Source organism: Daphnia pulex, chromosome 4 (genome assembly GCF_021134715.1).
Source record: "Daphnia pulex isolate KAP4 chromosome 4, ASM2113471v1".
NCBI classification, from domain to species: Eukaryota; Metazoa; Arthropoda; class Branchiopoda; order Diplostraca; family Daphniidae; genus Daphnia; species Daphnia pulex.
In genome coordinates, this window is record NC_060020.1 from 6,179,900 (window position 1) to 6,207,227 (window position 27,328).

Below are 27,328 nucleotides of genomic sequence, written 5' to 3' on the forward strand. Positions count from 1 at the left end.
GCGGTAGTAGTTTTTGGTAGCGTCCCGACTACAGCTTAGATAGAGTCTGATTTTGTTGCAAAACTGCAGAAAAAGAAAAATTTTATATAAAAAGAGAAGGTAAAGCCCATTGTTAAAAAAAATTGAATTCTTGTGACGAAAGCAATAATATACCTTTGAGTACAGAAATTGAAAAATCACATTCAACACAAAGAGATATACCTTTACGATTAAGTTTGAGCGAATATCTTGATGAAAAAAACTTTCTATATAAAAAATAAGGTATATTTTAATATTTTAATTTTCAAAATAATACGTGTGTTGTACATTGGCACGACAAGGAGTAGGCCTAAATTAAGGTGAACGAAATCTGAACAACTTTTTTTCTCCACAGCATGCACTACATGAAGAATATAAAAAGTGCACATGAAGACATTGAAGTTATTCTAAAACGAATAAAATCCATCGACTTTTTTCCCCAATTAGCTGTGCTGCGAAATCTCAAGAATATATGGGCAGATTACAATACAACCAACACAACATGTCAGTTGACCTGCGAAATGATTTAGCGGTATGTTCTAATAACTCAAGTAAAGAAAAATAGATTACAATTTCTAATTTTAGAAATTAAGCGTTAAAGCCAAGGATGTAGCCCACAAACTTTCTATGTGCTCAATGATTGATGCCTACGTAAGAATAGGGAAATTGAACGAAGATTAAAAAAAAACAGACCAAAAAATCTCACAAGATTAAGGGAATGCATATTTATTAATAATATTTATTCAATTTTTTTTGTAATTGAAACGTAAAATGTGTTTGAAAATTCAGAATCATTGCAGGCAATAACGCCTGAAAAACCAATTGCCCACATTGTAAAATATGATAAGGAAAAAAAAACCATCTTCGAAAAAGAAGACATTTGTGACATTTACTTATGTGGATTTTGTGAAGCGCAATTTCTTTTTGGAAGTACACTAAACAAACACGAAAGCAAATTTCATGACATGGAATATGAAAAATCAATCAATTTATATTATCCACTTGTTAATGACCTTTCCGATCCACAACTACAACATGTAGCATCAAGCATGCAGCGCAGCATCAACGATTGGTTGCTACGTTCTGCGTCGAACAAAACGGGTGACCCTATATTTAAAAATATTTTTGAATTCCGCTTCTCGCAACTCAGTCTTCCTAAATTTAAAATTGAAATTATGTTGACGAGTTTTAATTGACGTTATTTTGACTTGTAGTTCTTTCAGAAATCCAAAACAATGAAACAATAGCGTTACTAATATTATGACATCCAATAAAACTGGTGTTAAAACAGAAAAAAAACATTCATATACATTTTCTTATTCACTTGTAATCGCTTTCAATACAATTTTACTTCAAGGTAAACAAAAACTAACTAAAAAACAATCGCGAAAAAATGGGAATTTAAATTTCGATATCGAGAAGAATTTTCATTTACGGATGCAGAAGACGATTGAATGCGTTGTAAGAAGTTTCAAGATCAAAGAGTAATTGTCGTACTTGACTTTCGCTGAGCTCATCAGACGCTTGCATGGATAAAAGCTGATTGACCTTCTTCTTGCCTTCAAATTCATTAGGAATCAAACTAAGTCTTGCCATAGTATCAGCAAGGTCCCTAAGGCAGTTCATCATTGGCTCGAATGTCCAGGCGAAGTTTATCCATACTTGTGATGAATAACGAAACAATATCTGCAATGCTGTAAAGAAATCATTTGTTGGTGTGATAATCTGTTTCGAAAGCAATTTTCTTTAATTTATTTTACCATTTGCTAGTGTTCCCCTTGTCATCCCTTATTGTAATTGGGCGATCTTCTTTAATCCTCTCCATCGCTGCTGGGCAATCTAGCTTGAAATGTGAGGTGAATTTCTCAACGGATGGAACCTCTTCTCCCTGGACTTGTTTGAAAGCAGCTTTAAACTTAACTGCTGCGACTAAAATTGACTTGACTGCTCCTACTTGACTACTTGGAAGTATGTCAAGGCCAATTATTGGTATCGAATACTTTGATACTTTTTTACTGGATCCAATTCAGAAGGTAACATTTTTCAAAGGTATAAATTTTAAAAAAAAATAATTCAGTACAAATTTATCATAGCAAAACTTACGACAAAAAATTAGACAATATGAAAACAATCGTCAAGAAGAAACACGAAAAAAATTACATCAAGAAGAAGGTGCTTATCTCACTGAAAAGGAAAGCAACAGTCAAGAAGATGAGGAGACATGTGTCAAGCAAGGAATTCCCCCGCTGAGTGCAGTTCATTTGTAATGAAACGACTAATCCGATACCACGATCGTCTAAGGTTCTTAAAAATAACAGCGCCGATTTAGAAGTAATTGCAGAAGACAACGCAGAAGACGTAGGGGAGACTGGAGTAAAACGGGACACCGGGTCAAAAGGGACAGTGGGGGGAAAAATAGTAGATGTTAATAAAACTGTAAAAATTTTTAGTATGTTATGTAAATCTGTATAATCTAATTTGGCATGAAATTTGGTTGGTTTTTGTCAATAACTGCATGAGTTATTGACAAAACAAAAAAAACGGTTTTTTTTTAGAAATTTTTGTCTCCGCCATTTTATGTTTGAAGAAACAAATAAACGCTAATGGCATGTAAATTTAATATGGAAATGAAGCTGATTCATTTCTTGATCGTTTAAAACAGAAATTATAATTTTAGATCGATTAGTTTAGACAGTATGAACTTTAAAAAAAAAGTGTCTAAACCGGGAAATCGGGACAGCTGTTTTTGGCTAATTTGGGACAGTTACGGACCAATCAGCGTACAGCATTTTTAAGAGGCTCGATTTCGTTACCTAGCAACGCAGGATGTCCTACTGCTCCATAAGGGTTTTTGTATTTATAAGAAAAAAGGTTCATTAACACAATAATCAATTTGAAACATTTATAAACTCAAAGAGTATATGCAGTGGAACACTTTTTCAATTTTTTTCAATTTTATTGATGAATTTTAAGGCGAAAACGGAGGACGTCCCTCATCACCCACCCCAGTGTCCTCAATTACCCCCCAAAATAGGCCCCTCCCACAAATCTGAGGAAACTTTAAAGGTATTTTATGGGGAAATGGTTCATTATTAAATTATATAAAAAATATGGGGGGTTCCTTACAATATGGAATACATAAAAACAAAATTTTAAAGAAATTCAATAATTAGTTTGGGAGATATAGGGGGGAAACAAAAACCGTCCCGTTTTACTCCAGTCTCCCCTACACTTGTCTAGCCAACTAAGCTCTATAAGCATGTCAACAGATGCGGAGAAAACTGCCGGATCACAAGATTAAGAAAGTGATTTTTTTTATAGTAAAACTAACAAAAGTTCCAAGAAGCAGTCGTCAGCAGCGTTTTCGAAACCTGATACGTCGTTCTTCAAAGCTATCTCTTCGAAATGGTAGGGTTTTTACCCTTGAGGACAACGACACACAAGACACTTTGATTTTACCATCCGACATTGATGTAGAGCAGCAACTTGAAGTTCGGGAGTCGGCGCTGCGTGTTTGTTTTCAATGGATATTGGGGCCATAAAACACGACTGGAAGCATTGTGACGAAGCAATAAAGTTGCGAGTCAATGGCATACCGAAGATACCCGCCCCAGTCTGAATTGAAAAGACTTGCATTAAAGAACAGAAGTGAATTTCTTAATACGTCCAAATCAACAAAGCTGTTTAAGAAAAGTCACAAGTATATGAAAACTCAGGCGTTTCTCATCATCCAGCGCATTCAACAGAAATATAACCTTTTCCCAAGTAAATTCGCTGTATCCGAGTTGTTTAAATTCGCTCTCAGAAATTGGAAAACTCGCCCGCTTACTCATTCCGACGTTTTTTGCAGCTCACTGTTTCTTTTTGAGCTCTTTGGAACCGGTCAGTTTTTGGAACAACTAGTCCTCGATCCAACGGCATCTCAAAATGTTCTTCATTTGACTTTCATCGAGTTCTCTGGTATTCTGCATGATCAAAGAATGTGGCAACATGAATTAGGGACATTGGAAACAGTGTTTAAATTCGAACATTTCTTGTTAGTGCTGGGAAGTTTGTAGATAAACATGGAGAAATGTATGGTGGAATGGTATGGCTGAGACGTGTGAGATACGACCGTTTTAACCGTTACTCAAACTCTGAGGTCCATGGCTTGCGCTCGAATATGTGTGATCCACGGAGTCCCTTGGATTTCCCAACTTGGACAGACAGAGGACGTCACCAAATGGACATTACAGGGACAGAAAATTTTTTTTTTTTATAAAGATAAAGAAGTGCACCCGGATATACTAGATCACCCATCCGACTTTTACCCTCCGTGAAGCAGGATATCCTATGGATATCTTGTGCTAGCAGGGATTTCCGAAAATCTTAAGTTACAGGTATGTCATCTAAGTAAGTAATTGGGATAGAGATTAATAAAAATACTAGCTGTTGTTATTTTGTATTAAGTCATGTTAAAAACTTTAGTACATTTTATGTTTTAGCTTTTTTCAACGAGATTCACGTATCAAACTTTGCAGATAATCACTTGGAAAGTGTAATAAGTAATGCATGTGCTCCTGATCGTCTATTGGGAATGTATTCGGGCGAAATTTCGTTTGAAGTTTTTGAGATCAGAAAACCTGTCCTGCTCAGAGATAAGGACAAGGCTTACTGTGTGTTAAGTCCAGCAGTCGACATTTTGCCCCCTCCCCCTCCCTAGAAGACGAATTCGACTGCGCTGCTCCTTTCGGCGAGCTCGGAAGCTTTGCTTTACTTGGCGGTATGGGCGGTCTGGTTCAAATCTTGAAGAATAGTACAGTCATTTTAAGCCAAAAAGGGGGAGGGTCTACCCAAAACAAATGGTTTAATGAGCTTTATTTATACCAATGTTTTCTTACTTTGTGTAAAACCCGCCCAAGAAAAAAAAGGGATCATATTAAGAAATGTGTTTAAAAATTAACTTTCTGCTAAATGGTGTCTTTTTATTAAATTTTTTTAATTTTAAAAATACAGGATTAAAGAAAATTGCAAAATTAAGTTAAGTTCCAATTTTTGTTTAATTTCAATGTAACTTAGTATTTTAAAAAATTAAAATCTATTGAAAAATCGGTGAGCCGTCGAAAATTTCTTTGCGCGTTTTAACATGGCGCTTATGGGGAAACGATAAGTTTTAAAATCTCCCATTTTGAACCTAAACGACCTAAAAATACAATCTTAGTCTCGTTCAATTCATTGTTTCTTCTACTTCAAGTTTATATTAGTTTTTTGAAGGCGGGACTGATTTTCTTTAAGTTATTCATGTTTTTATAGACCATCAATTTCAGTTTTAGTAATCAACACACCCGTTGGGGCTTCTTGTCATAGCCGCTGCAACTTTTGTTCGACATAGCCCCCCCCCCCCAGCGGGTGTGTTGATTACTACCCAAAATCGACAACGGAGTAAGCCATCTCCAATCTCTGGTCTTGCTAAGGAAGAGCCGAAATATATTGCGCTTTATCGTTTTCTTCATAGATGGCGGGAAATTGCAATCAAAGGAATGAAAATACAAAATTTAATACAGATTTCAGTTATAAAACCATTAAAAAATAAAGATGCATTGCAATAAAATCGTTTATCACTGGATTCAAATTCATGTAAAAACGAAACGCTAAAATGAAGTGAATGAGGCAATGATGGCCATGATCTTGACATTTGGGAAGAGCAGACTACTGAATGTTAGCAGACTACCTCAAAATGTTTTTGAATTAATCAAAATCGTCAAATGACTTGTATATTATTTATCATTGCATTTGCATACATACTTTTATTTTTCAAAATATGCTTTCTGTACACCCAGAAATATGATACACTATTAAGTCGCAGTTAAAGGCTGGCATCCCATCTATTCTTCCAGATGGTTTATGCCCAAAATGCTGAATTAAAAGTCTTGGCACCTTTAAGTTCCTCAGGAACATTGTCATGGTTGTAAATGCACTACAAAACAAAACAATATATAAGATTATTCAACAGTACATGTGAGATTAAAGCAGAAATATCACATACATGCCTACAGCCATTCCCACAGCAGGAACCTCTGAGGAAGTGTCGCAATCTGGTAGTCACCTTCTTTCCAAGTTTGGTGTCATCATAGGTAAAATGCCCATTCAGAACTGCTCGTTTGTGAGCTTTAACAATCTCAATTTCATTCTCATTCAAAGAATCCCATTTAACCTTTCTATCCCATTCTTTTTCAGCTTCCAGGAATTTCTCTCTGGCTGCCCTCTGTCTTTCGTTCAGTTTCTTCCCAAACAGGCCAGATTGCTCCTCTTCAGGTAAGACCTCAGTTGACAAATATCTCCCCTGGTGCAGCCTTGTGTCATATTTTCGATAGTTGGCGATCCCTGGGGCGATTTGATGCGAGGTGTTTCTTTGCATAACGAAAAGACGTACCGAGTGTTTGTTGAAGCTCATTTTTTTTCTCTCTTCGTGCACAGGAAGCGACACCTCCCAGAAAAAAAAAGTTGGGACGTGTCGTAATAATAGCTAGATATAGTTAAGAGAGGAGGGCTAGCGAGCAAAAACTGATTTGCATGCCAAAGCGAGGAAGTTACATAAGGAGCAAGAGTGTATCTGTGTATGTATACGTATAACTTGAATAAGCCAGTTTAAGAAAAAAAGATGCAAGAGAAGGCAAAAGAAATGTCCATGAAGAGTGTGTGTGGGTTGGGCCAGAGTTGCCGTTCTCCCTAGTCTCTCGTCTGCCGGATGTCATCGGAGCCGGGCCTTTTGTTGTGATTTTTTCTCCTTTCCGCTCGTGAAATGTGCCGAGAACGAGAGCTCGCTCAAGTAAAATTTTATGATTTTTTTCTTCCCTCACAGACTCTCGAATTTCACCTGCGATATTCGTTTACTTGGTGTGTTTAAGAAGGAACGAATCAACCGCGCCCACCCAATGATTTCGACCATATCGCTCGACGGCCCCATACAGTCGGCCTCTGTTATCCAATACTCTAAATGTACTATATTTTATACAGAGCCTATACACAGATAGATAGATCATCTGCGTCAAGTTGAAAAGATAAAAAATAAAGTAAAGGGGAACGAAGAAGAAAAAACGGAGCATCTTTTTTTTCTGGAAGAAGAAGAAAAAATCTCTGATGGAGCCGAAGAAAGAAATTTTCTGACGTTTTTAGCCGCCCACGTTGGGAGCGCGCTCCACAGATGGTTTCCCCCTTTTTTTTCTCTCTCTTTCCTTCTTCTTCTTATTTCAAAAACATCAATTCCATTTTCTCGTTTAGGCCTCTTTTTTTCTGGGGCGAGTGGGGGGCTCTTTTTTTTGTCTTTTTTAAGTGAAATTTTTCATCGAAAGGTTGAAATCATCAGTTTTTCCAGTCGGAAATCTCTCAATCGAAAATATGCGACTGACTGCTGAAGAATGGCCTATGGTCAGAAAAAGGCCCAGAAATATAATCAGACCCGAATCTGATTCACAGAGAACAATAGGTGACCTGCTGCTGCTGACTGCTTTCATTTACATTGGCTGGGGGGTTTTCTTTCTCCTCTGAAAATGTCACTCACTTGTGTTTTAGTCATGTGGATTCTAAGCTGACTTTTAGACTTTACTTATTGACTTGGCAATTAGCTAGGAAATGAAGCGAAAGAGCCATTGCCCACTCTGAAAGTTGGAAAAAAAGATCAAGTAGCTCGCCTAATTTGCTCGCCAATCCCCCCTTTTAGCTCAGCATCTTCATCTCAGACTTTTTAAGTTGCAAATTGTGCGCCAGATGAAGAGGAAAATCTCGCTGGAATACAGCTGCTGGTCAATCCAACCATGTGAATGGAATTTCTTCTTTTTTTTTGTCAGCTCGAGTTTGTAATAAACCAAGAACACGTGGGATCCTTTAGAGAGGAAGAACAAAAAATTTTAAAAAGGAGCCGGACCTCGTCAAGACTCTCTCACATCAAGATATAGATTCACAGGAATTAAAAGCAAAATAGCATCAGCAGATAACATACACACACACTATACAATGGGGAATATATATCGACAAGACATGGCCAGGCATTCCTCGTTGGCATTCTAACACACAAGATATCTTTCTTCTTCTTCTTCTTCTTCTTCTTCGGGACGCAAGAGACTCTCATCTCGTGTGTTCTTTCCCTTGTAGGTTCTTTTCTCGTCCTTCCATCTATAAGAAACACAGACACAACAAAAGAGGAGAACCTTATTTTTCGCTACAAGAAGATTCCCGTCTGCATGTGTTGGCCCCCTCCTCATCTCAGCTTCTGATCTCTTGAGGAAAAGAGAATTCCATCGGCCAGTGTGTGTGTGTGCCCAGTCGTCTTCTTTTTTACCTGAGAAATCTCTCCAAGAAGGTTTTCATCGTCGCCGTCCCATTGCCTAGACCCCTGATGTTGCTCCTCCTGGCGAAACTCGGGCGGAGACACCGCCGCCGCCGCCGCTTTTCCAGCAGATATAAATTGTCGTGCCAAAGTCTCTCTCTCTCTTTTAGTCTAATATATTTATTTGATATTTATTGATGTGTGTGTAACTATAACAATAGCTTGTTTTTCTTCCGTCAAAGATATAAGTATACCTGATGCTCCTTTTTTCTTGATTTCTTTAGGAGAAGAAATTCCGCTGCGTCTTGACATCTGGACAGGCTCATCAGTGACAAGAAGGGAAAACACTTACGACAAGGAAATAGGAGCCCAAATGATTGCCGAGCGGCGACCTGAAATTTGAAGAAAAATAGAATTTCTTATCTGACGAAAAGTGTCGTGAATGATATTTTCGTCCCATCGCTCTTCTTGTGAAACATTTGCGGCGCATAAATTATGCGCTCAGGAGAAGAATATGAGGTAATTAAGTGTTTAGATATAGACGAGGAGGGCATAATAGTTTTTGATTCAAGGAGCTGCAGCCCGTGACGTAGTCACAAGTTTTGGCCCTGGTGTTTGTGTCAGCAGCTCGGCGGGGCAGCCGGTATCAAACGCAACACAAGTTGGTCTCTCCTATATAGGGTCCTTTTTTTTAAACCATGGGAAATGTGCTGGATAGGTTTTGCCGTAACCTTTTATTTTTTCTTATTTAAAGACGGGGACGTACACACAAGGGCTGGATGATGTTCTTTCTCCTGTGTGTAATGGGAAACATGGGGCCATGTTATAGATAGAAAATGGACTATAGGGGGGGAAGGAGAAATGATGTGGAGCAATTCTACTATACTCACCGCGTTATATATTTTTTTTTGCTCTTGCAGTTTCACAATTTTTTAGACGTCGCATTGTGTTGTGTCAAACAGCAGAGAGCTGGACCCCCTCTCTCTCACTATGGGACCTCCCCTTCCTTATTTTTTTTTAAGTCTATTATTTATAAGACTCTTCTTCTTCTATTTTCAGAGCTGCTGGGCTGAGAAGGATTTTTTTTTTATATTGTTGGTGGGCTCCTTTCGGTACAGTAAGAGGGGTTGCATGTATAAACTCTGGGGGGTTCCAATAGACAACGAAGAAGGGTAGGGGTTGATTATGTAAGTTTTTGTGCCCAGGGTAGTATTTTTCGCTCCTTCTATTTTTCCAGGCATATTTTTTGTGTTAGTCCTATAGAGCACCGGGCGCTAATCAGGTGAGTGAATATTGATAAGTATACTAGAGCTGGCTGGGGGGGGAATCGCGGAGTCGATCGTTTGGAAATTTATTTGTGCCTGTCATTCACTTTCCATTTGACAAACAAACTTACAATGGCCCTGGGAGTTTTGCGTCATCCCCTTATATTGACAATTTTTTTTCTAAATTTTAATTCTGATGCAATTGTAATCAGTCTTGATCGGAATAATGAATATTTCAAATGGATAATGAGACTCTGCTGTTACCGCGCCTTTTGTCGCACGCCGAAATGAGATCGTCTTGAAAGACATACAAGGAGACCTCTTGTTAAGCGAAGGAAATGAAATCCGGAAGAGTCTGGAGCAAAAGGGAGAAGCACATCCGGAAAGATCCTGACCCCCCGTTTTTTTTACCCAACTAGGAACTTCCTGTCAGTGAAACAATTGGAATAATAGTTTTGTCCACACAACAAAAAGAAAAAGCCACTTGTCAGCTTTAAAAAAAGAGATAACTATTTTCTTTGATGGAGCGTATCGTTATCCCCCCCAAAACACGCCATTTACCTCAACAGCGTCGTGCACGTATAAAGTGGATGAATGGCGAACAATTTTTGTCGTGCGGTGGCATTTCATTGGAGTGACGTGAAGAACCCCTTCTCACGGGATGATTCGTCAATTGAATGGAAATGACATCACGTAGTAGTTTAGTAGTAGTAGTCAAAAGGACTTTCACTATGATGGAATGGTGGGAACGGAAATTGACCTCCCGACCCACGTATACTACACACACACAACATAGTCGGCAGCGTTGATAAACGAGTTGCGAGAGAAGAGCCTTGTGTTTCGCCATGTGAACCACATAGGTGAAAATAGAAGAAAGAAAAGGGTGAAGAGAATAGAGAACCTCTTGAACCCCTTTTTACCCCCCATTCCACCTCCTATTGTGCAATGTACCCTCCTATGTGTGTGGCTTTTAGGTCTCCTGTAATAATGATCATCACTCTTTTGCTTTATCTATTTCACTTTTTACTCCATTCAGAGTCTCAAAGGGGGGCTGAATATAGGCCGTGGAGGAGGCGTCATCATATAGATTTTCCCGATCGAAAAAATTGTAATAGTATAGTTTACGTATATACTACACATGTTATTATCTAGATCAGGTAACATAGGCTGGATAATATCCTATCGATATAGGAGGTTTTTTAATAGCCATGGGAACTATTTTCACGACTTTAAATTAAATTTTCTAGAAAATTCCTGGATAAAAATGGAATTTCCAGAGTCTATTACCTCGTTTTAAAAAATCAAAATGGTACCGTGCGCCCGAGTCATCCACCCGTGTAAAAGGAGGGGGGAGGGACTTAAATTTTTTTATTTTAAATGCACATTATAGGCAAGTCAGGTTACTTTATATAGGCTAAGAAATCGGAGCAGAATAACAGGTATCAGGTTTATCATTTTATTATTTTTTAGGACTATAGGTACATGCTGTAGTCCAGATTGTGTAGTTGTCTCAACTCATCCATCTAATCCTTCGTTGTGTCTGTCTGTTAGAGAGTCTAGTTCGGGGAGTGACGTAATTTTAGATGGGATACGTCTCGTGGCGAGGACCAACGACGACGACGTCTTGCTGCTCCATGGTGTCCGTTTCTTTTTCCAGTTAGCCAAGCATCAATAATCTTACCCCCCTTGGAAGTTTCAGCTGTTTCGAAAAACTTGGGTAAAATATTTTATCTCTTATATAATAATAATAATAATAATGGAACTGCTGCTGTTATATAAATTCAACCCTCTCCTACTATAACCAGATCTTCCTCTTTATTTTTGTGTGTCGTCTGTTTTTAGTCCTGCGACAAAATGTCCTTTTCACAGACCCGTATGAGGACATAATTCAATATGGAACCAGCTACAACCCGCGCGACCCATTGAGGGCCAACACACAAAAAAAAACAGCCTAAGAAGAAGTACAAGAAAGAGCAGACTCGGATCAAGTATATCGAAGCTCCTTTTTCTTTCTAAATGTAATAATATATAGTATAAGGGAGAAAGTCTTTTGATGATGGACCCTGCCTGCCCGGTCCCGGTGTCTCTACTCTATCCCCCCAGCATGCAGACATTATTGTACACACACAGGAGCAGCAGGAGGAGCTGTGGCAGCTGCTGTAATGCTCAATACCCCCACCAACCCCCTCTTATATTATAGAAAGGAGGGGGGAATTTTCATACACATACACAAAAAAAAATCCCGTGCATGTACGCGTATGTGTCGCGTTTGGATGTGTGTGTGTGTGTATAAATAGGAAATGGGGAGCATTGCAGCAGTTCCAAATAAAGTGGGTAGTACTACTACTACTACTACGACGTCGTCGTCGTCGTAGTAAATATAACCACCTGGCCATCACCCCTCCCTCCCTCCTAGTTTTTCAAGAGACTTTTCAGCCCGATAGATCCGATTATGTAAAGAGTTTTTTTTTTTTTATTTATTTATTTCCACCATTTTATCGCGCAAGTTCCTATACACAATTTCGGAATTGTTTCACATCAGCCTTTTTTTTCCTTCGTTCCTCTTACAAATTTTCACCAGTCGATTTATTTTTTCAACCCCAAAAATAAATTGTGTTGCGTCTATCTCTAGAGTCTCTTGCATATTATAACAATGCGGAAGCATTTATTCCCATTTTCTTATTATTCTTCTTGCCATTATTATTTATTCACCCCTTTTAATGTATATAGAGCACAATCTCCCTATAGTTTTTTTTTTATTATTAAATTCAATAGGTGTGTGTGTATAGACTCGTGGAAAGTAGACCGTAGATAACTAGGTGGTACTATAGCAGTTTGAATAAAAAAATTGAAAAGGGGTAGCAGTAGAGTCTTGTTAAAGTGCAGCTTCACACATGAAGAGAGAAGCTTTCAAGTTCTTTCAAGTCGCTCATTGAACTAATCAAAAGCCTCGTTATGTGCATTATACGATGATATAGCGCATCTCAATCAAAGCGTGCACACGAGAAGATGGGAGAGCTATCTAAAGAATGAATATTAGCAATTGAAATTCTCCAGCGCATATGTTACCGTCGAATTTAGTACGTACGATTCGAGTTCGACCAGACGGAAGAACCCCACGAAGTTTTTTTAATTTTGTGGTTTAAACTTGAAATATATTATCGTTTAAGGAAATTTGTCATTTCAAGTCGGCCCAAAATTAGGGGAGGGGTTTTTTGGCGACGGTGATGGACCGTCACGAACCCATATGGTGGAACTTGCACGGTTGACTATAACATATACTATTTCTAGGGGAAAACTCTGAAATTCCGGTTTTTGCGGTTGGAAAAAGCTGCGACAGGCGCGCCCATGTATAGTTTCACGTCGACCAGACAGAGAGATTTATTTACACGAAGAAGAGGGGGGAAATGATTTTCCCATCGATTGAATATAATCCAACCCAAAAAAGTTTTTTTTTCAAATCATTTGGACGCTGCGGTAGAACATTGTCCGGCCTCTCTACTGCCGACGCCATTTATACATCTTTTATGTTTTGTGATTGCGCGATTGAATGGCCATCACACAGTAAAGTCACAGCTAAAGGAAAAAGTGCATAGGGTGTACCTCTATATATATATGTAGGCCATAGATATTTTTCTATTGAAATGGGCGCAGGCGCTATTGAATAACTTCACATCGGACCCCTCCTGGGAAATGGGAAAAGGGAAAAAAACATTCGTCGACCAACACGATCGACGTCGACGCTGCTGCCTATAGCGAATAGAATAAAGCAGCGTCGCGGCGTATATGATGATATACATTATAAATATATTTGTATCGGAATTATTGATTTTTCCGATGGCGGGCACAATAAAAGCCGAGGGGGGAAGCATCACAACAACATGGGGAAAAAATCTGGAATAAAATAAAATAAAGAAGAAAATGAAATACTAGAAGAAGACGGGAAAAAAAGGTTCTCACCCAACGTTCATTCGGAGGAGGGGCGGCCCGGCCTATTGTGTACATGTTCCGCTGGAAAAATATAAAACGCGGCGCGGTCAAAAACTTGTATGGATAACTTTTCTCTTTATGGACTGCTGCTGCTGCTGCTGGCTTTTCGGAGATATATATATATATTTTTATGTGTGTGTTGTTATTTACTAGGAATCTGATCCAGCCGAGGATTCCGATTGCATCCGGGAAATGAAATCTATCATAAAAAGGGGGATTTCAAACAGAGAAAAACGACGCGCTACTATAATATGTCACGTAAAAAGGAGCTCAACTTTTGATTGACACTCGTAACGTTTTTTTCTTCTTATCCCCTGTCAACATAAACGGTGAACTCGATCCGTCGTCCAACTGTAAAAATCTGGAACATGTAACGGGAATTTCCAACTATAGAAGGTGACATCGACGCTCGACTAATAGGCCATCCTCATTCATCATCCCTTTTGATTTTTGGTTGTTGCTGTTGTCTTATCTCATCGTCATTTCATACTCTTGTAAATTCCTTTCTGGAAGTAAAACACGAACCGATTTGTTGTTTTGTTTGTGTGGTCCCGTTCTTTCACAGGATTCCCGGAGCGAAAGGAACGCCGACCGCTGGAACAAATAAACCCCGTCGTGAAAATCGTCTCGTGATGCACACCGTCTCTTCCCAGCACAGGGGGGATTATTGTATGTCTATCGTTAAATGTAATCTCTTCATCCAGTTAGAACCGTGTAGACCCTCTAACCAGTTATTAACTCTATATATTTCTTGATGATTGGAACATGAAGGCTCACAATGACGATGATGATCATTACGGTACTGGACACACCTTGACCTCATAACAGAAAAAGGATTTCTCCGGCTGGATATTTCCAGTCGATTGAATTTAAAAATTTTCTTTAAAATGAAAATGTCGTCCCATGACTTTTTCCCACCCTTTTTCTTTAAAAAAAGGAAAAAAAAAATAAATATATAAAAGTGTCTCCTACTACTTAGTAACGTAAACGGTATAGAGTAGTCTTACGTGTTATGCGATAACGATACGAGCTGTCACCGTCCATCAGGCGAACGCAACAGGGCGGCCCCCCCACGCAATAAGTGCTCGAGGGGGTTTTGAAATAACCCCACGTGGTTTTTGTGTCGTCTTTTTTCGGGGGAATTTTGGAAATTTATTGAGATTGGAGTCGGAGAGCCTTTAACACACGGCTTCTACAAACTATTTGATAGTAGTAGTCGTCGTAGTAGTAGAGATCGGAATTTGACTTATTTCAATAGAGACTCTTTCGGGTCTTCACGCCTTCCTGGACGAATAGTATTTTCCCGTCATCGAGTTATGTTTACACGTATACCTTATTCAATTTCAATTTCCAACCATTTATTTTTTTTTTATTTTTAAAATATTCAAGAAATTTTCACGAGATTGCCGCCGACTGATTGCACTTTAGCCAAAAATGGGATAAGGAATATATCTAGAGAGAGTTGGGTGGTAGTTAAAAAAAAGACCTGTGGGGGTTTCTGGGAGGGGGCTATGCTCCTAGCGGAAGTTGGCGGTACTAGCGACACCATCTGTGAAACCTAGGAGAGGTGGAAGGGGGGGGGGGACGAAAAAATAAGTACTGGGGGGATAGGTTCTAAAAACGTGGTCGTGGTTATCCCAGTTGTGTCTGGACTCGTACGTCGAACGGGTCGTTCAGTTGTTGTGCTCCGTGTGTGTGAACCATTTCAATTTAAAGAGACTAAACATTGACGAAAACATTTTGATTCGGATTATTATCAATCGGTGCCAATTTTTATCAATCGAATTTTTACACAATCCCTCTCTCAATAACTAAACACACTCAGAAGAATGTCGATGATGTCGAATGAATTGCTGTTGTGCGCCGATGCGTGTCCGGAAGTGATGCCGGTGGCTGCCAGAGATCCTGCCATAATGACGGATCGACGAGTTTTGCAACAATTGCTCAGATTGGAAATGTTTTCCGTTCCATCCAGCGATTATTTCGCACCGACCAGCACCTCTGAATTGCAGCCCTACATGCGTCGTGTCGTCACTACCTGGATGCTCGAGGTAATTGCCCCCTATTCCAATTGAATTTCCACGAAAGTAGAATTAAACAAAAGTTGATGACTTTTCCAAGGTTTTCTTTGACCTTGTTTCTATGGAAAAGTCTTCGCCCTTTAAATCCTTAAGAGTGTAGTGACCTTTTTTTGGTGGGTGGGAGGCCATCTTTCTTTTTCTTTTTGCTCACCCACCCCCTGGTTTAAGACCTTTTTTAAAAAATAAAAAAGGCAATTGCACTTTCGAGTGTGTATATTTTAAGAAAAGAAAAGAAACCAAAATTCATTGAACCGACATGTATAACAACAGGTGACTGAGGAGCAAAACTGCGAGGAACAGGTTTTCCCATTGGCTGTCAACTTGCTGGATCGTTTCTTGGCTTTAGAAGCGGCCGTTCTTCAACGATGCCAACTGCAACTACTCGGCTGTGTCTGTCTACTAACGGCCAGCAAGTTGCGTCAGTGCCGGCCCATCGGTGTCGATCTGCTCGTCTACTACACCGATTACAGCGTCACACCAGCTCAGATCAGGGTCAGTAAATTCTAGCCATTATTTATTTTTGTCAATACTAGGAATTGTTGATTATTTGCTCTCAAATCTATCTGTTGATTTTTTGGTTTTATCTTTATGACGTTCACAAATTTTTTCTTTTACACGTCACGTGTGTGTTGCACTATAAACTTGTGTGGGCCGACCCCCAGCACCTGATAACAATTACTTTCAAGTCCACGTGACCACCCGGCAACCAGGAAGATTTTTTAATTTTTGTTTCTTCTTCATGGGAGACATTTTTATAAAAACCTTTTTGTTTGTTAGTGAATGAATGACTCGATGGTGATGAAAGGGAGGTGTCGAAAAGGCGACCTGTCACTTGACCTTTTTCACGGTCCCAGACATAATGGGGTAGTAGGAAGAAAAAAAACACACACACACATTCAAAAATATAATACTTGTCACTCTTTGAGGGGGGGGGGGAGTTAAGGGGAGGTCTTCATTTTTTCCATGTGTCAAAAAAAGAAAATGACACGTTTCGGCAACGTTTTCTTTCTTTTCAAAATTATTTAAAAAAAACGTTCTTGTGACCTCTAAAAAGTTGCCGAAATGGACACAACTCTAACCATCCGGTTGTTGTTGGGTAGAGGAGGGGGGGAGCCGGGCTTGATCATCAAAGTAGAGTGGGAGGCGGCCCCTGATGGTCATTCACAAGAAAACCTCTCCTCTTTCTTTCTTTCTTAAAAATATATTCATGTGAGAAAAATGGTTATGTTTGCGCGCTGTGTGTGTGTTGACTCCTTGACCCAAGGAGGACCAGAGGCTTTAAGCGCGGAGAAAAGTAACAGGTTTGTTTATCCACTGTGGGGCCCCTACTAGCTTCTCTCTTTGTTAGAGCGGACACACACACACACACACTGTACACAAATAATATAACCGAAAAAATCTTAAGGAGCCAACGGAATGTCGCTCTCTCAGTTTAAACAATTGCCCCCTTGTATATTCCTTTTTCTTGGGGATACTTATTTTATTTATATATATATATATAGTATATATAAAAGTATATTTTTATTGGTTATATTTTTCTTCCTTTTCTTTTAACGGAAAGGAGGGAGTTGACCCATGGTCTCTGTATACTTAGAAACAAAACAAAAAAGTTCCCACCCACTTTCTTCTTCTTCTTCTTCGAGTGTTAAAGGTCGGAGAGGTTAAAAAGGGCTAATAAAAAGAAAAACTTTTTACTTTTTTTTTTATTTTTGAACACACACAAAACGGATATAGCCCCCGACTGGTGTGTAAAACTTTGATGGGCTTTGGGAAAAGAAACACAGGCGCCGATTTATTTCAGGGCGGCGACGGCGGCAGTAGTTAAACGTCTAATATAACTAGAAAGAAAAAAGGTTCGAGTGACGACTTCCTTTTTTCTGGGAAAAGAAATGTCAGCGGCGTGCTTGACCATAACACACGGCCACTCACAATGCCCGTCATCATCGTCGCCGTTTTTATTTTTACGACAGTTTACTTTTAAAAAAGCGAATATTTTTCAATTTCCTTAAAAATAATAGTTGTAGTGATTCCGGTCTTGTGTGTGTGAATTTGTGCAAAACAAGAGCAGAGGAAATGGAGGAGCAACTTCCGCCGATGTTTGTTCAATGGATGACCCTCTTCTTCTTCTTCTTTATCCTCTGGTCTTTTCTCAAGCGGAGAAAAGAAGCTTTGAATTACACACTGGCAGAAAGACCCTAGGCAAACAACAACAACAGGCCCCAGATATCCGAGACTTCTTTTTCGTTCAAATTATCTCTTTGACATGGGGCTCTCCCCTCTCCTTGTAGGAGAGACTCTCTTTCTGCGTGCCTCCTTGACGTGTCAACTCGTGTGTTGTTGGAGGGGGGAGAATAAAGAAAAAGATGGTGGTATTATATACACACACACTTCACTAGAGAGATGCTGAAGAAGAAAAATAAGACGGGAAATGATGAAGCAAACGATCAGTTCCGGCTGGAGCCACAAACATTTTCTCCGCAGATTTGTTTTGGTCAAGTGTAATAGTAGTAGTAGTATAGTTAGCTTGTAGTTGGAATGTTTTTGTATATGTAAGCAGGAAAAAAGGGTTAGAACGGCGGATCATTACTCCTCGACTGGAGGTGAATAGGTGTTTGTGTGTGTCAACCCCCTCGATAACATGAAAGAGTTATACAATCATCATTCATGGATCAAGGAGCTGGCGGAATGGAAAGGATACGGATGTCACGTGCAGAATTTTGTTTTCCTACCTGTTTTTCTTACTTGTTCCTCTTGCGCCGACCTTTTAATCCGTTAGGTTCTGCAGTCGTCATAAATATCTTTAAAGAAGAAGAAGTCGAAGGGGGTTGGAAGGAATTTGTGTTTCAACATTCCGTCCAGTCACTTTGGGGTCATTTGTCGTAAAAGAAGAATTCTTTTTTCCTTCCTTTAGACAGAAGAAGAAGGAGATCCTGACGAATTCCCTTTCTTTCCCACACGTAATCGATGCCTGCTGTGTTATAATTTCATTTCGAAAGTTGTCGACTGGCTCTCGACGTGAGGCTCGTTGAAAGATGGTCCAAGCACAAAATGGAGGGGGTCTTACGAATTGGAAATTGGGTCTAATGAGCCGCTCGGTCGGGGGGTAGAACCCCCCAAAAAATTTATACGCATTTTCTTGTCGGCACCTAGGGACGAAGAAAAACCTTTTTAGTGGACCAGGGGAAAATGATTTTTCATGAAATAAACGTGTGAGACTTTGGTGGACATCATAACGTTTATTTTTAAAAGCAGCAACGCAGTGATAGAAAGGCTCCAGTGATGAAATCACACACACACAAACAGGTATGCAGACATATTGGCGCGCACCTGTCAAAAGTTCCCCCGACGCCGACCTTTTTGGGTTTAGTGATTGGCATTGGGCCTTGCTCTGCTGAGGGGTGAAATGATTTTCGGTCTAGTGTATAAGAAGTAAGAGATGTCGCTCCTTTTTGTATTTATTTGGGTTTGTTTTTTCCCTATATCTTGGCGAGAAGAGGTACACACGCGAGCAAATCAATGGTTTTGAACGTTTGTCTTGGCTGGTTGTTATCATCATGGGACCCGAGTCAGAAGAAAAAAATAAAACCCGCAGTGTAATCATCTCTCAAAGCACCGAAAGAGGAGGAGGGAAAAGTTTCTTTCAAAGTCACGAAGAGCGGCGAAAAAATACAGGAAAAAATTCCAGCGAATGAGAGTCGAGAGGTGACCACCACCATTTGGTAAGGGGGGGCCCTTTGGTCAACCTTTGGGCCGGCACATTCCATTTTGGAACCAACTTCAAGGGGAGGTTGTGGCCCGTCCTCCCTCTTCTTCTTCTCTTTTTTTCGCGGCGTGATGGATGGTGGCCATTTTTCTTTTCCTTTTTCGGCTCTCTCCCCCCTGGATGACCTGCTGGATCTTCCATCATAGAGATGCAGATCATCCAGATCCATGCCCCAATGTTGTTTACACTGGGCTGCTGCTGCCGATGGATCCAACTTTCTCTTCTTTGTCATTGGTCGACTCCTCCTTGGCACAAAATTCTTCTTATTCCAATTACCCAAGCGATTAGCTTTCGCCAATACTCTCACCAAGTGTGACATTTTAACTTGATTATATTGAATTCAAAAAATAAAAACCTGCTGGATGTGTATACCTGCGGAGAGAGAAAAACACAAGAATCTTTTTCTTTTTCTTTCTTTTAGGGATAAATCAGTCTAGATCCGACACGGGGGGGAATTATCCCCTTTTTGGCTTATAAGAATTTCGCCGCTTTACAAGAAACATTTCTGGTTGTCTCGTAAATTGCCCTTTTTTTTCTCTTTTCAACTTTTTTACTGCGCACTACTACTACTACACGTACAGATAAGATAAGAAACAAAGTCAAGGAGCCACACCAACAAAGAGAAACAAAACACAACTGAATCTTTTTAGATATTTCGGTTTCATCAAGGCCCCTGATTGAAGGTTAATTGACGTTTTTATACATCTCCTGGAAACAATAAATTTCGACCTGATTGTTTTTGTGCCCTTTTTGTTTTGACTCGAGACCCTGCGGTTGGATTATGATACTCTTGAAAAAACCCCATAAAATGTTGTCGCTGGGTCGCGCCCTTGTCAGATTCTTTTCGTCTTATCTTTTGTTTTTCCGTCCACCTTTTTTGTTTTGTTTTTGATTCTTTTGGAGAGTTGCCCCTGAATGTTTCTGCCATTGCCTTGGCCGTCAAATAAATTTCATTCTTTGGACAAATCACAGGTCTGGGAAATGCTGCTGCTGGGCAAACTTGGATGGGACGTGTCGGGCGTGACGGCCTTTGACTTTGTCGACCACCTGATGGAGCGCCTCGATCTGTCGTCATCTTCTTCCTCCTCTCCAGTCACAAACAGCAGCGGCCGTCATGTCCTCCAGTCGACGGGATCCGTCAGAGACAGCGCCACCGTTCTCCGCGCTCACGCCCTCACCTACGTCAGCCTCTGCTGCACAGGTAAACATCCCAAACTTTTTATTCTCATCTCATCTTATGTTAGGGGGTCAATCAAAGTTCTTTTGCCGAGCGAAAATTTTAAAAAGAATGTATCTACACGCTGCGGTGAACGAAGCAGATGATCCCGGCCGAACCAGCCCGAGCAGCTGTTTCATCTTTTATTTTTTCCCCTCTTCTCTCTCTCTACTATTATTGTAATCATGAAAAAAGCGATCCATTCAAAGAGCGTTTCGTGTGGAACACACGCACCAATAGCGCAGCAGCAGACCCCCCCTTCCCCCATTTTACATGGACAGATGTTTATACATTGGAGCTATTCGATGCCTCCACACAGCCCAGCAGTACTATACACATACAGTCAAGTATCCCCCCTCTCTCTAGTTAAAGTTTCTGTTTGGGCCCCCCTCTCTCAATTTTTATTTTGTAATGGCAGACACACGAAATGTCTGTGCGTCTATACGTATTGATGGATCATAACATGCGAAAAAGAACTTTTGTGAGGGATCATGTTTTCAGGGTTCTCCTCATCTCTCAACCTTCAGTGTTGACTTTGGCAGATTGAATATTCAAATGAGCTTTTAATATTACAACGATGAGAAATTGCGCGAAACTCGAAAGAAAAAATCTGTCTGGCTGAAATTGATTGGTCAAGCGCAAACTTTTTTAAAAAATTGGGTTTTCTTGAAAAGAACATCCCATGCACCGTCTTTTTCTTCTTCTTGTTTGTATTTTTGTTTGCGCAATGGAAGCAATCAACCGACAAAGTTGAATAAGAGCGCACACACACCACCTGTCAAACGCGCAACCGAATAGTAAGAAAAGAAAAATTCGCTTTTTTTAAGTTTGCGCTTGGTGAGGTTCTATAGAGAGGTCAAGAGATGTTGTGTAGGTGTAGGATAAGAAACCAGAGGCCCCAGCAGCGGCGGAAATGCCACATTAGCGTTGAGGCGCCGCTTCTTCTTCTTCTTCTCCCGCGGTCATACGAGCTCGGGCCCTCCCAAGAAAGTATGCTTCACTTGTTTATTTGTTCTCTTCTTCTTCTTCTTCTTTTTGGTCCCTCACATTCCAGCCAACTAATTTGCCTTGTCTCTCTCTCTCCCCCTCCTATTCTTTTTGCTCACACAAGTCTCTTGATCATGTTATGGCCCCAAGAAAAGTAATAGGCCTATGTGGGGGGAAAAGAAGAAGTAGGAGGAGCCCCTATAGACCCATCTGTGAGGATGTACATAGGCCTCTGGTGGTTTTCATTCATTGTTTTTTTTTTAATCTTTTTGGCCAGGGATTTTTTATTTTTCTTGTTGTTTTGTGAATGGAAGAAAACAAAACTTGGAAGAAAAAAGTTGTGAGCGCCTCGATGATTACAGAACCGTAGGCCTGATGATGATAATAATAACAACATGAGGGGTCCCTATCAAATACAAAAGGCCGACCAACTCAGACACTCCCCACAATCGGACAAACGAACGCGATCGTTTCAATGGAATGTCTTGATGCTCCCAATAGATGCGGGCTCTTCCTCCCTTTGTATTCAAATGTACGGCCTTCTATATTTACTTTTGATTATCATTATGACACGCCTGTAGGATCTATATATTTCTCTCTGATTTTTACAATCGTCCCGTTGGCTTTCAACATTCCACAACTCAAAAAAATTTCTCTCATGTCTGACCGGGAAAAATGTCCCGAAGGATGCTGGATCATTCCCCCTCCATGCGAGAGAGAACAAGACGATCCGGATTTTCGTTTGTTATTATGATATTCTTCTTTCTGGGTTGCATCGTTCGGCGGGGGTAAGAAAGAGAAGAAGAGGAATGATGATGGTGGTAAAAGAAGAAGAAGATGGAAAGAGGCCAAAGGAAAGAAGAAGAAGAAAAAAAAAGAAACGTGAAACTCGTGGAGGATATCTTCTTCTTTTGATCGGCCTCGACGTTGAAAGAAGAAGGTCTTGAGGGGGGGAAGAAGAAGAAGAAAAAAAGGGAACTTTGGAATGCTTTGAGGGGGTACACCATAAGAAGAAGAAGACCCAAGGATTTTTTTCTCCTCTGAGCCCAATGAACTCAGCAGGTTTCTGTTTTGGTGGCCCCCCTTTTTCCCTTGTACATATCGGCTTCGACACTTTGCCCCAATCATGGCCGCCTGTATAATTGTTCCAGTTTCCAGTTGTTGTTTTCTTGTGTAAATGATGGAGAGTTAGGAAAAACGGTTTTCCACCAAATCTAAAAAAACCCCTTTTGAAGAAAATTGGGGTAGAATCTGTTGTGGGACGAATGTGTCAAGAAAAGAACAAAAACACACCCTCTCCCGAGTTTTCTCAACGGTTCACACACACGGAGAGCAGATGCAAACCAGTAACAAGACCAGTCAACACAATTGATTGCGACACGAATAATCTTCGGGAAGAGAAAAATCAGTTGGAGGAATAAAAGAGAAAAGGGGTTGGTTCAATCGTGCGGTCTTGTGTCTCTGATGACAAGGAAAATTGAAAAGGGGGAAGTAGAAAAAAAAATAGATGGGGGGAGAGAAATTTTGTTCTTCCGGCTTTGTTATATAATAGGGTCCTGTGTCGTAACGTTTTTCTTACACACATCCTGTGTCTCGCCCTCCCCGAGGGGGGGTTCTTCCTTGCGATCCTTCTTTTCTTTTTGGGAAGAATAAATGTGTATTCTCTATTGTGTGTTTTTGGGGGATTATGTTATCGGCCGCGACGCCAGGCGTCGTCGTCGTTAACAAAAGAGGACTTTTCTTCGGCTTGCCAAAAAAAGGAAGGAAACAGCTGATGCGCACGCCGGATCCTTTTTAAAAATGGGGTGACTGGGCGTCTTGAGGAGGACGAAAATTTTTACCAAGGGGCAGATGTCATCGTCGTCGTCGATTCTATAGAAACCACTTTTGCAGACGTCGTCTTGTTTTTCTTGGGAGAGGGGGGAAGTGACGACAATGGCGTCCGTTGACGCAACACCTGGACGGCTAGGGGAAGGAAGAAGGTGGTCACCTTTTTATTCACGGTAACACAATCGACAATATCTCGTAAGAAAATAATACTCGTTTTTCAAGGAGAGAAAAGTGGGGCACGTGCCGCTTTGGCTCTTTTGCGCTCAAATTGTGTTTCTATTTGCGGCAGATGTGATGACGGCCAACGGCGACAAGGTGCAATCTGAGACTCTTTGATCTAATCAGACTTGGTTTAGGTTTAGCCTCTGGTGGTTTTAAAATAGAAAAACTCGCTGGCTTTTGTGATTGGGAAATTGATTTGAATGTTGAAGATGAAAATCAGGACGGGGTCCGATGAAAGTTGGTTTTACTTCTAGCTGCTCAATTATTATTACCTTTCAAAAAGTGGGTAGTAGTTTATATTTTTTATTATTATTATTATTATTCTTTGGTTGGAGCAACTGGAATTTAGTTGACTTCAAGGTTTCCGGTCCGATTTCTTTTTTCTAGTCCATATAAATATTACCCAAGTTGGGGAAAAGAAGGTCAAGATCCCATTCAAAAACACCCGAAATGGAAAATTCAGCTACGCTCGCTACCCATCTGGTCCCTGTCTCTTTACCCTCGACCGCCAAGGGTTCCGTATCGTCTTGGAAGCTAGAAGAAGAAAAAAAAAACGTATTTATATCTTGTTAAAGTCGAGCGCATGTCGTAACTCGCCCTTTGGTGTCGTGTAACCTTTCCTTTCTCTAAATTAAAAAATAAAACGACTGTGCTGGTGGTGTTTTATCCCTCGAGGAGGAAAGGAAAGAAGAAAAAAAAAAAGGCAATCTCGAAAAGGAAGCCAGAAACTATTAACTCTTCACAAGAATTTCCATTAAAAAACCCTCATTTTCTTAAATGAGTAAATTTTCAAACAACTCTTTTTTTTTTCAACACAAAAGCCGCGCTGAAACACAAAGTTTTGTGAAAGGGAATTTGAATATTTTTGAATAGGGAAGTTGCGTGTTTGTTTCTTTATTTTTTTCTTCCCGGTCGTTTCCGGATCGAAGTGGATGGCGAGTCAGACGTGCGTTGAACTCTTTTTCCAGAAAACTGTTCATTTCTTAATTATTTTGACGCAGAAAGGGAAACAAAACAAAATCAGTAGCGGATTCAACTCGTTTTGTTTTATTATTATTTGAAGGTTCTTGTTTGGGTTTTTTGGGTCAAGAAAAAAACAAAGAGAATAAATTAACTTTTTTGAAAGTTTGTTTGTTTTTTTGCTGGACTCGAATGAAGTGATTACTTCCTTTTTTCATTTATTAAACAATTGAAATGACATGATGATAATATTCATCAGCCTCTCACCTGCCTCTCTGTCCGTCTGCTCTGATGTGACGTGCGTTTTCTATTGGCTTCCAAACCGACACCTGGGTGCAAGCGTGTGCGCTGCTCGTTCATAAAAATACCCCTCCTCTTACCATTCCCCCCACCCTCCCTCGGATCTAATCAAATCCAACACATACAGAAAAATAACATCAAAATTGTGTCTATAAGGCGACAGTGAGGGGATGTGTCGCCATTTTTAAAGGTCCCCCCTCATCCATCCATCCATCCATCCACACACGCGCCCATAACACCCACAACACACACACATAGCGGAAACTTGGGTTGCACCTGGATCCTCTCCTGGGCTGGCTGGCTGCTGGAGCCGCTTTCCATTGTATTGCAGCTATAGGGTGTAGATGGGGCCATGGGTTATACAAGCTTCTTCTTTCTTTCTTTTCTTTTCGTTTGTTTAAAATGCTTGGCAGTGGCTTGGCAAAAGAAACGAGATCAGCCACTCCCGTGTGTTAGACGGCCATTTTTAAAAGGCCAAAAAACCTTCCGGTATATATATTCCCTCTCGCAACAGCTGTCATAGTAGTAGTAGTAGACGTAGTATTATATTGGAAGATCAAAAGGAATATCAAAACCACTATAGACATTTTTCTTTTTACTTCCTCTCCCCCCCCCCCTCTTGTATTCTTTTGCGCAACCAGATCGGATGTATGACATCCTTCCCCCCTTATTTTTTTTTCTTTATAGATAGATTTTGGAATAAGAAGAAAAAAAAGAGACTGGATTTATTCGGTTCAATCTGTTTCCAATTTTTTAACTGGATTTTCTCTTTCTTTTCTTTATTTAGAAACGGATTACATGAGAGTACGTCCGTCTTTGATCGCTGCGGCTTCCATTTCGGCGGCCATCAACCGACTGGGTCTCACGACCTCTTCGTCAACCATCGACCCTTCGTGTGAGGAGCGTCTCCTAGCCGATTTGGTGGCCACCGATGCTCATCAGTTAGCCAGCTTGGTCCGGACTGTCGAATCCCTCATGGCCGCCCAGTTGGCCTCTGTTCAACAGCAACAACAAGACCACCACCTCCAACAACAGCAACAACAACAGCAGCAGCAGCAACAACAACAACAACTTCCTCACGTAAAAAACAGTAAAATGCAGACGGCGACGAGTAGTTGGGAATTGGACGTTCAGCCGGAAACCCCCACCGACATCCAGGATATCCACTTTTAAAATGATCCATTACGCAGGACACAAAAATAAGAAACGCTAAATCTTCATCACAACAACCCTTTCTACCCCCCAAAACAAAAACACCTGAATACTTAAATAATAATTCAATTTTAAAAAATAGAGGATGAAAGACACAACAAAAACTTTGTCCGACGACTGAGACAGTATTACCTGATGAGCCGTTCATTTTAATTAAATTTAAATTCCTAGTTTCTTTTTTTAATTATTATTAGAAAAAAAAGTATTGAAATAACCACACAAAAAAAAATTAAAATATCCTATATCACACAAAAACGTTTATGGCTCAAAAGTGTCATGTACAGATATAATAATAAGCTTTTTTTTTATTTTTTTAAAATTAATTTTAAGGAAAAATAGTATTTAAACTGGAATTTTTTTAATAAAATAAAAATTAAAAAAAGATAAAAACCAAACAAAAAAAAAATATTTTTTTTTGCCATAGAATTTTAAAAAAGTGAATCCCACCCGAATAATCCTTACCCCTCCAAATAAAATGTTTACAATGTAATTCCCAAAACAGTTCAAACAGTGCTTCGAGAGTGTGCCCCCTTAACGTTTTCTTTCTCCTTTTACTGCTGATGTTTGATTGATTTCCTTTTTTCCGTATATAACCATTTATAGACACACATCCCGTCTCCACTGCCCCCAAGCTGGTTTCTCTGTCATAAGTTTAAAAAAAAAACTCTGTTGAAGAAAAACAAACAAAATACCTCGTCGCCCCTCCACTTATCAAACCACACGTCAATTTCAAGTAGTTTCTAAGTTTTTTTTACCCCATGTCTAGTCGATTCGTCATCACTACACAGCAAACCTACACCGCAAACTCCCATTTATTTTATGTGTACCAAGCCGTGAAAGAACGTAGAAAAAGAACAAAAAATGTGTTTTCTTTTTTAAAAACCTCATGATTTCCCTTCCCTGTCCCGATGATTAATATCGAATCATTTTGTTTGTCAAACCGCCTAATTTTATTTCACTTTTTTTTTTATTATTTTAATCCGTTTTTTTATCCACTGCTGCGCCCCATTTGTTCCAATGTTCAATTTATTCATCGCAGTAAATTTATTCAAAAAAATAGGGGGGAAACGTGTCATATCATTTTGTAATGGAACACACTGTGGCCCCAATGCGTGTTTTTCTCTATTATGAAGAAAGAAGAAGAAAAAAGTTAAAAAAACCAACAAAAAAACAAAACAA

The 27,328-nt window shown here is 39.9% G+C and overlaps 2 protein-coding genes, 1 long non-coding RNA gene and 1 pseudogene across 4 annotated transcripts; 2 read left to right on the plus strand and 2 right to left on the minus strand.

The window, feature by feature from the left end:
• Positions 1-1,325: 1,325 nt before the first annotated feature.
• Positions 1,326-2,109, minus strand: LOC124192538 (annotated as a pseudogene).
• Positions 2,110-5,755: 3,646 nt separating this feature from the next.
• Positions 5,756-6,703, minus strand: LOC124192809. The gene is made up of 2 exons (XM_046586301.1): positions 6,044-6,703; positions 5,756-5,974 (listed from the first exon to the last, which is right to left on the minus strand). The coding sequence occupies exons 1-2, from the start codon at positions 6,449-6,451 to the stop codon at positions 5,900-5,902; spliced, it is 483 nt and encodes a 160-aa protein (XP_046442257.1). The 5' UTR covers positions 6,452-6,703; the 3' UTR covers positions 5,756-5,899.
• On the plus strand, positions 5,968-14,458 carry LOC124192811. Of its 2 annotated transcripts, XR_006873852.1 has the most exons (6): positions 5,968-6,131; positions 6,235-6,312; positions 8,608-8,842; positions 11,140-11,305; positions 11,431-13,974; positions 14,144-14,458. It is a non-coding gene; the product is annotated as an uncharacterized LOC124192811 (long non-coding RNA). The 2 variants fall into 2 exon arrangements; XR_006873851.1 differs by having other exon boundaries at positions 11,431-14,458.
• A 702-nt stretch (positions 14,459-15,160) lies between these two features.
• LOC124192812 (G1/S-specific cyclin-D2-like) lies at positions 15,161-26,954 on the plus strand. Its single transcript, XM_046586302.1, has 4 exons — positions 15,161-15,629; positions 15,930-16,151; positions 20,395-20,623; positions 25,725-26,954. Exons 1-4 carry the CDS (start codon positions 15,408-15,410, stop codon positions 26,108-26,110), a joined length of 1,059 nt encoding a protein of 352 aa, XP_046442258.1. The 5' UTR covers positions 15,161-15,407; the 3' UTR covers positions 26,111-26,954.
• The last annotated feature ends 374 nt before the right edge of the window (positions 26,955-27,328 follow it).

Excerpts from the sequence above, each read along its gene's own strand:
- LOC124192809 (XM_046586301.1), bottom strand. The coding sequence starts at position 6,451 with ATGAGCTTCAACAAACACTCGGTACGTCTTTTCGTTATGCAAAGAAAC. Across the intron at positions 5,975-6,043 it reads GTGGGAATGGCTGTAGGCAT|TGCATTTACAACCATGACAA; the intron begins GTATGTGATATT and ends TTTGTTTTGTAG.
- LOC124192812 (XM_046586302.1), top strand. The coding sequence starts at position 15,408 with ATGTCGATGATGTCGAATGAATTGCTGTTGTGCGCCGATGCGTGTCCG. Across the intron at positions 15,630-15,929 it reads TCACTACCTGGATGCTCGAG|GTGACTGAGGAGCAAAACTG; the intron begins GTAATTGCCCCC and ends GTATAACAACAG. Across the intron at positions 20,624-25,724 it reads CGTCAGCCTCTGCTGCACAG|AAACGGATTACATGAGAGTA; the intron begins GTAAACATCCCA and ends TTCTTTATTTAG.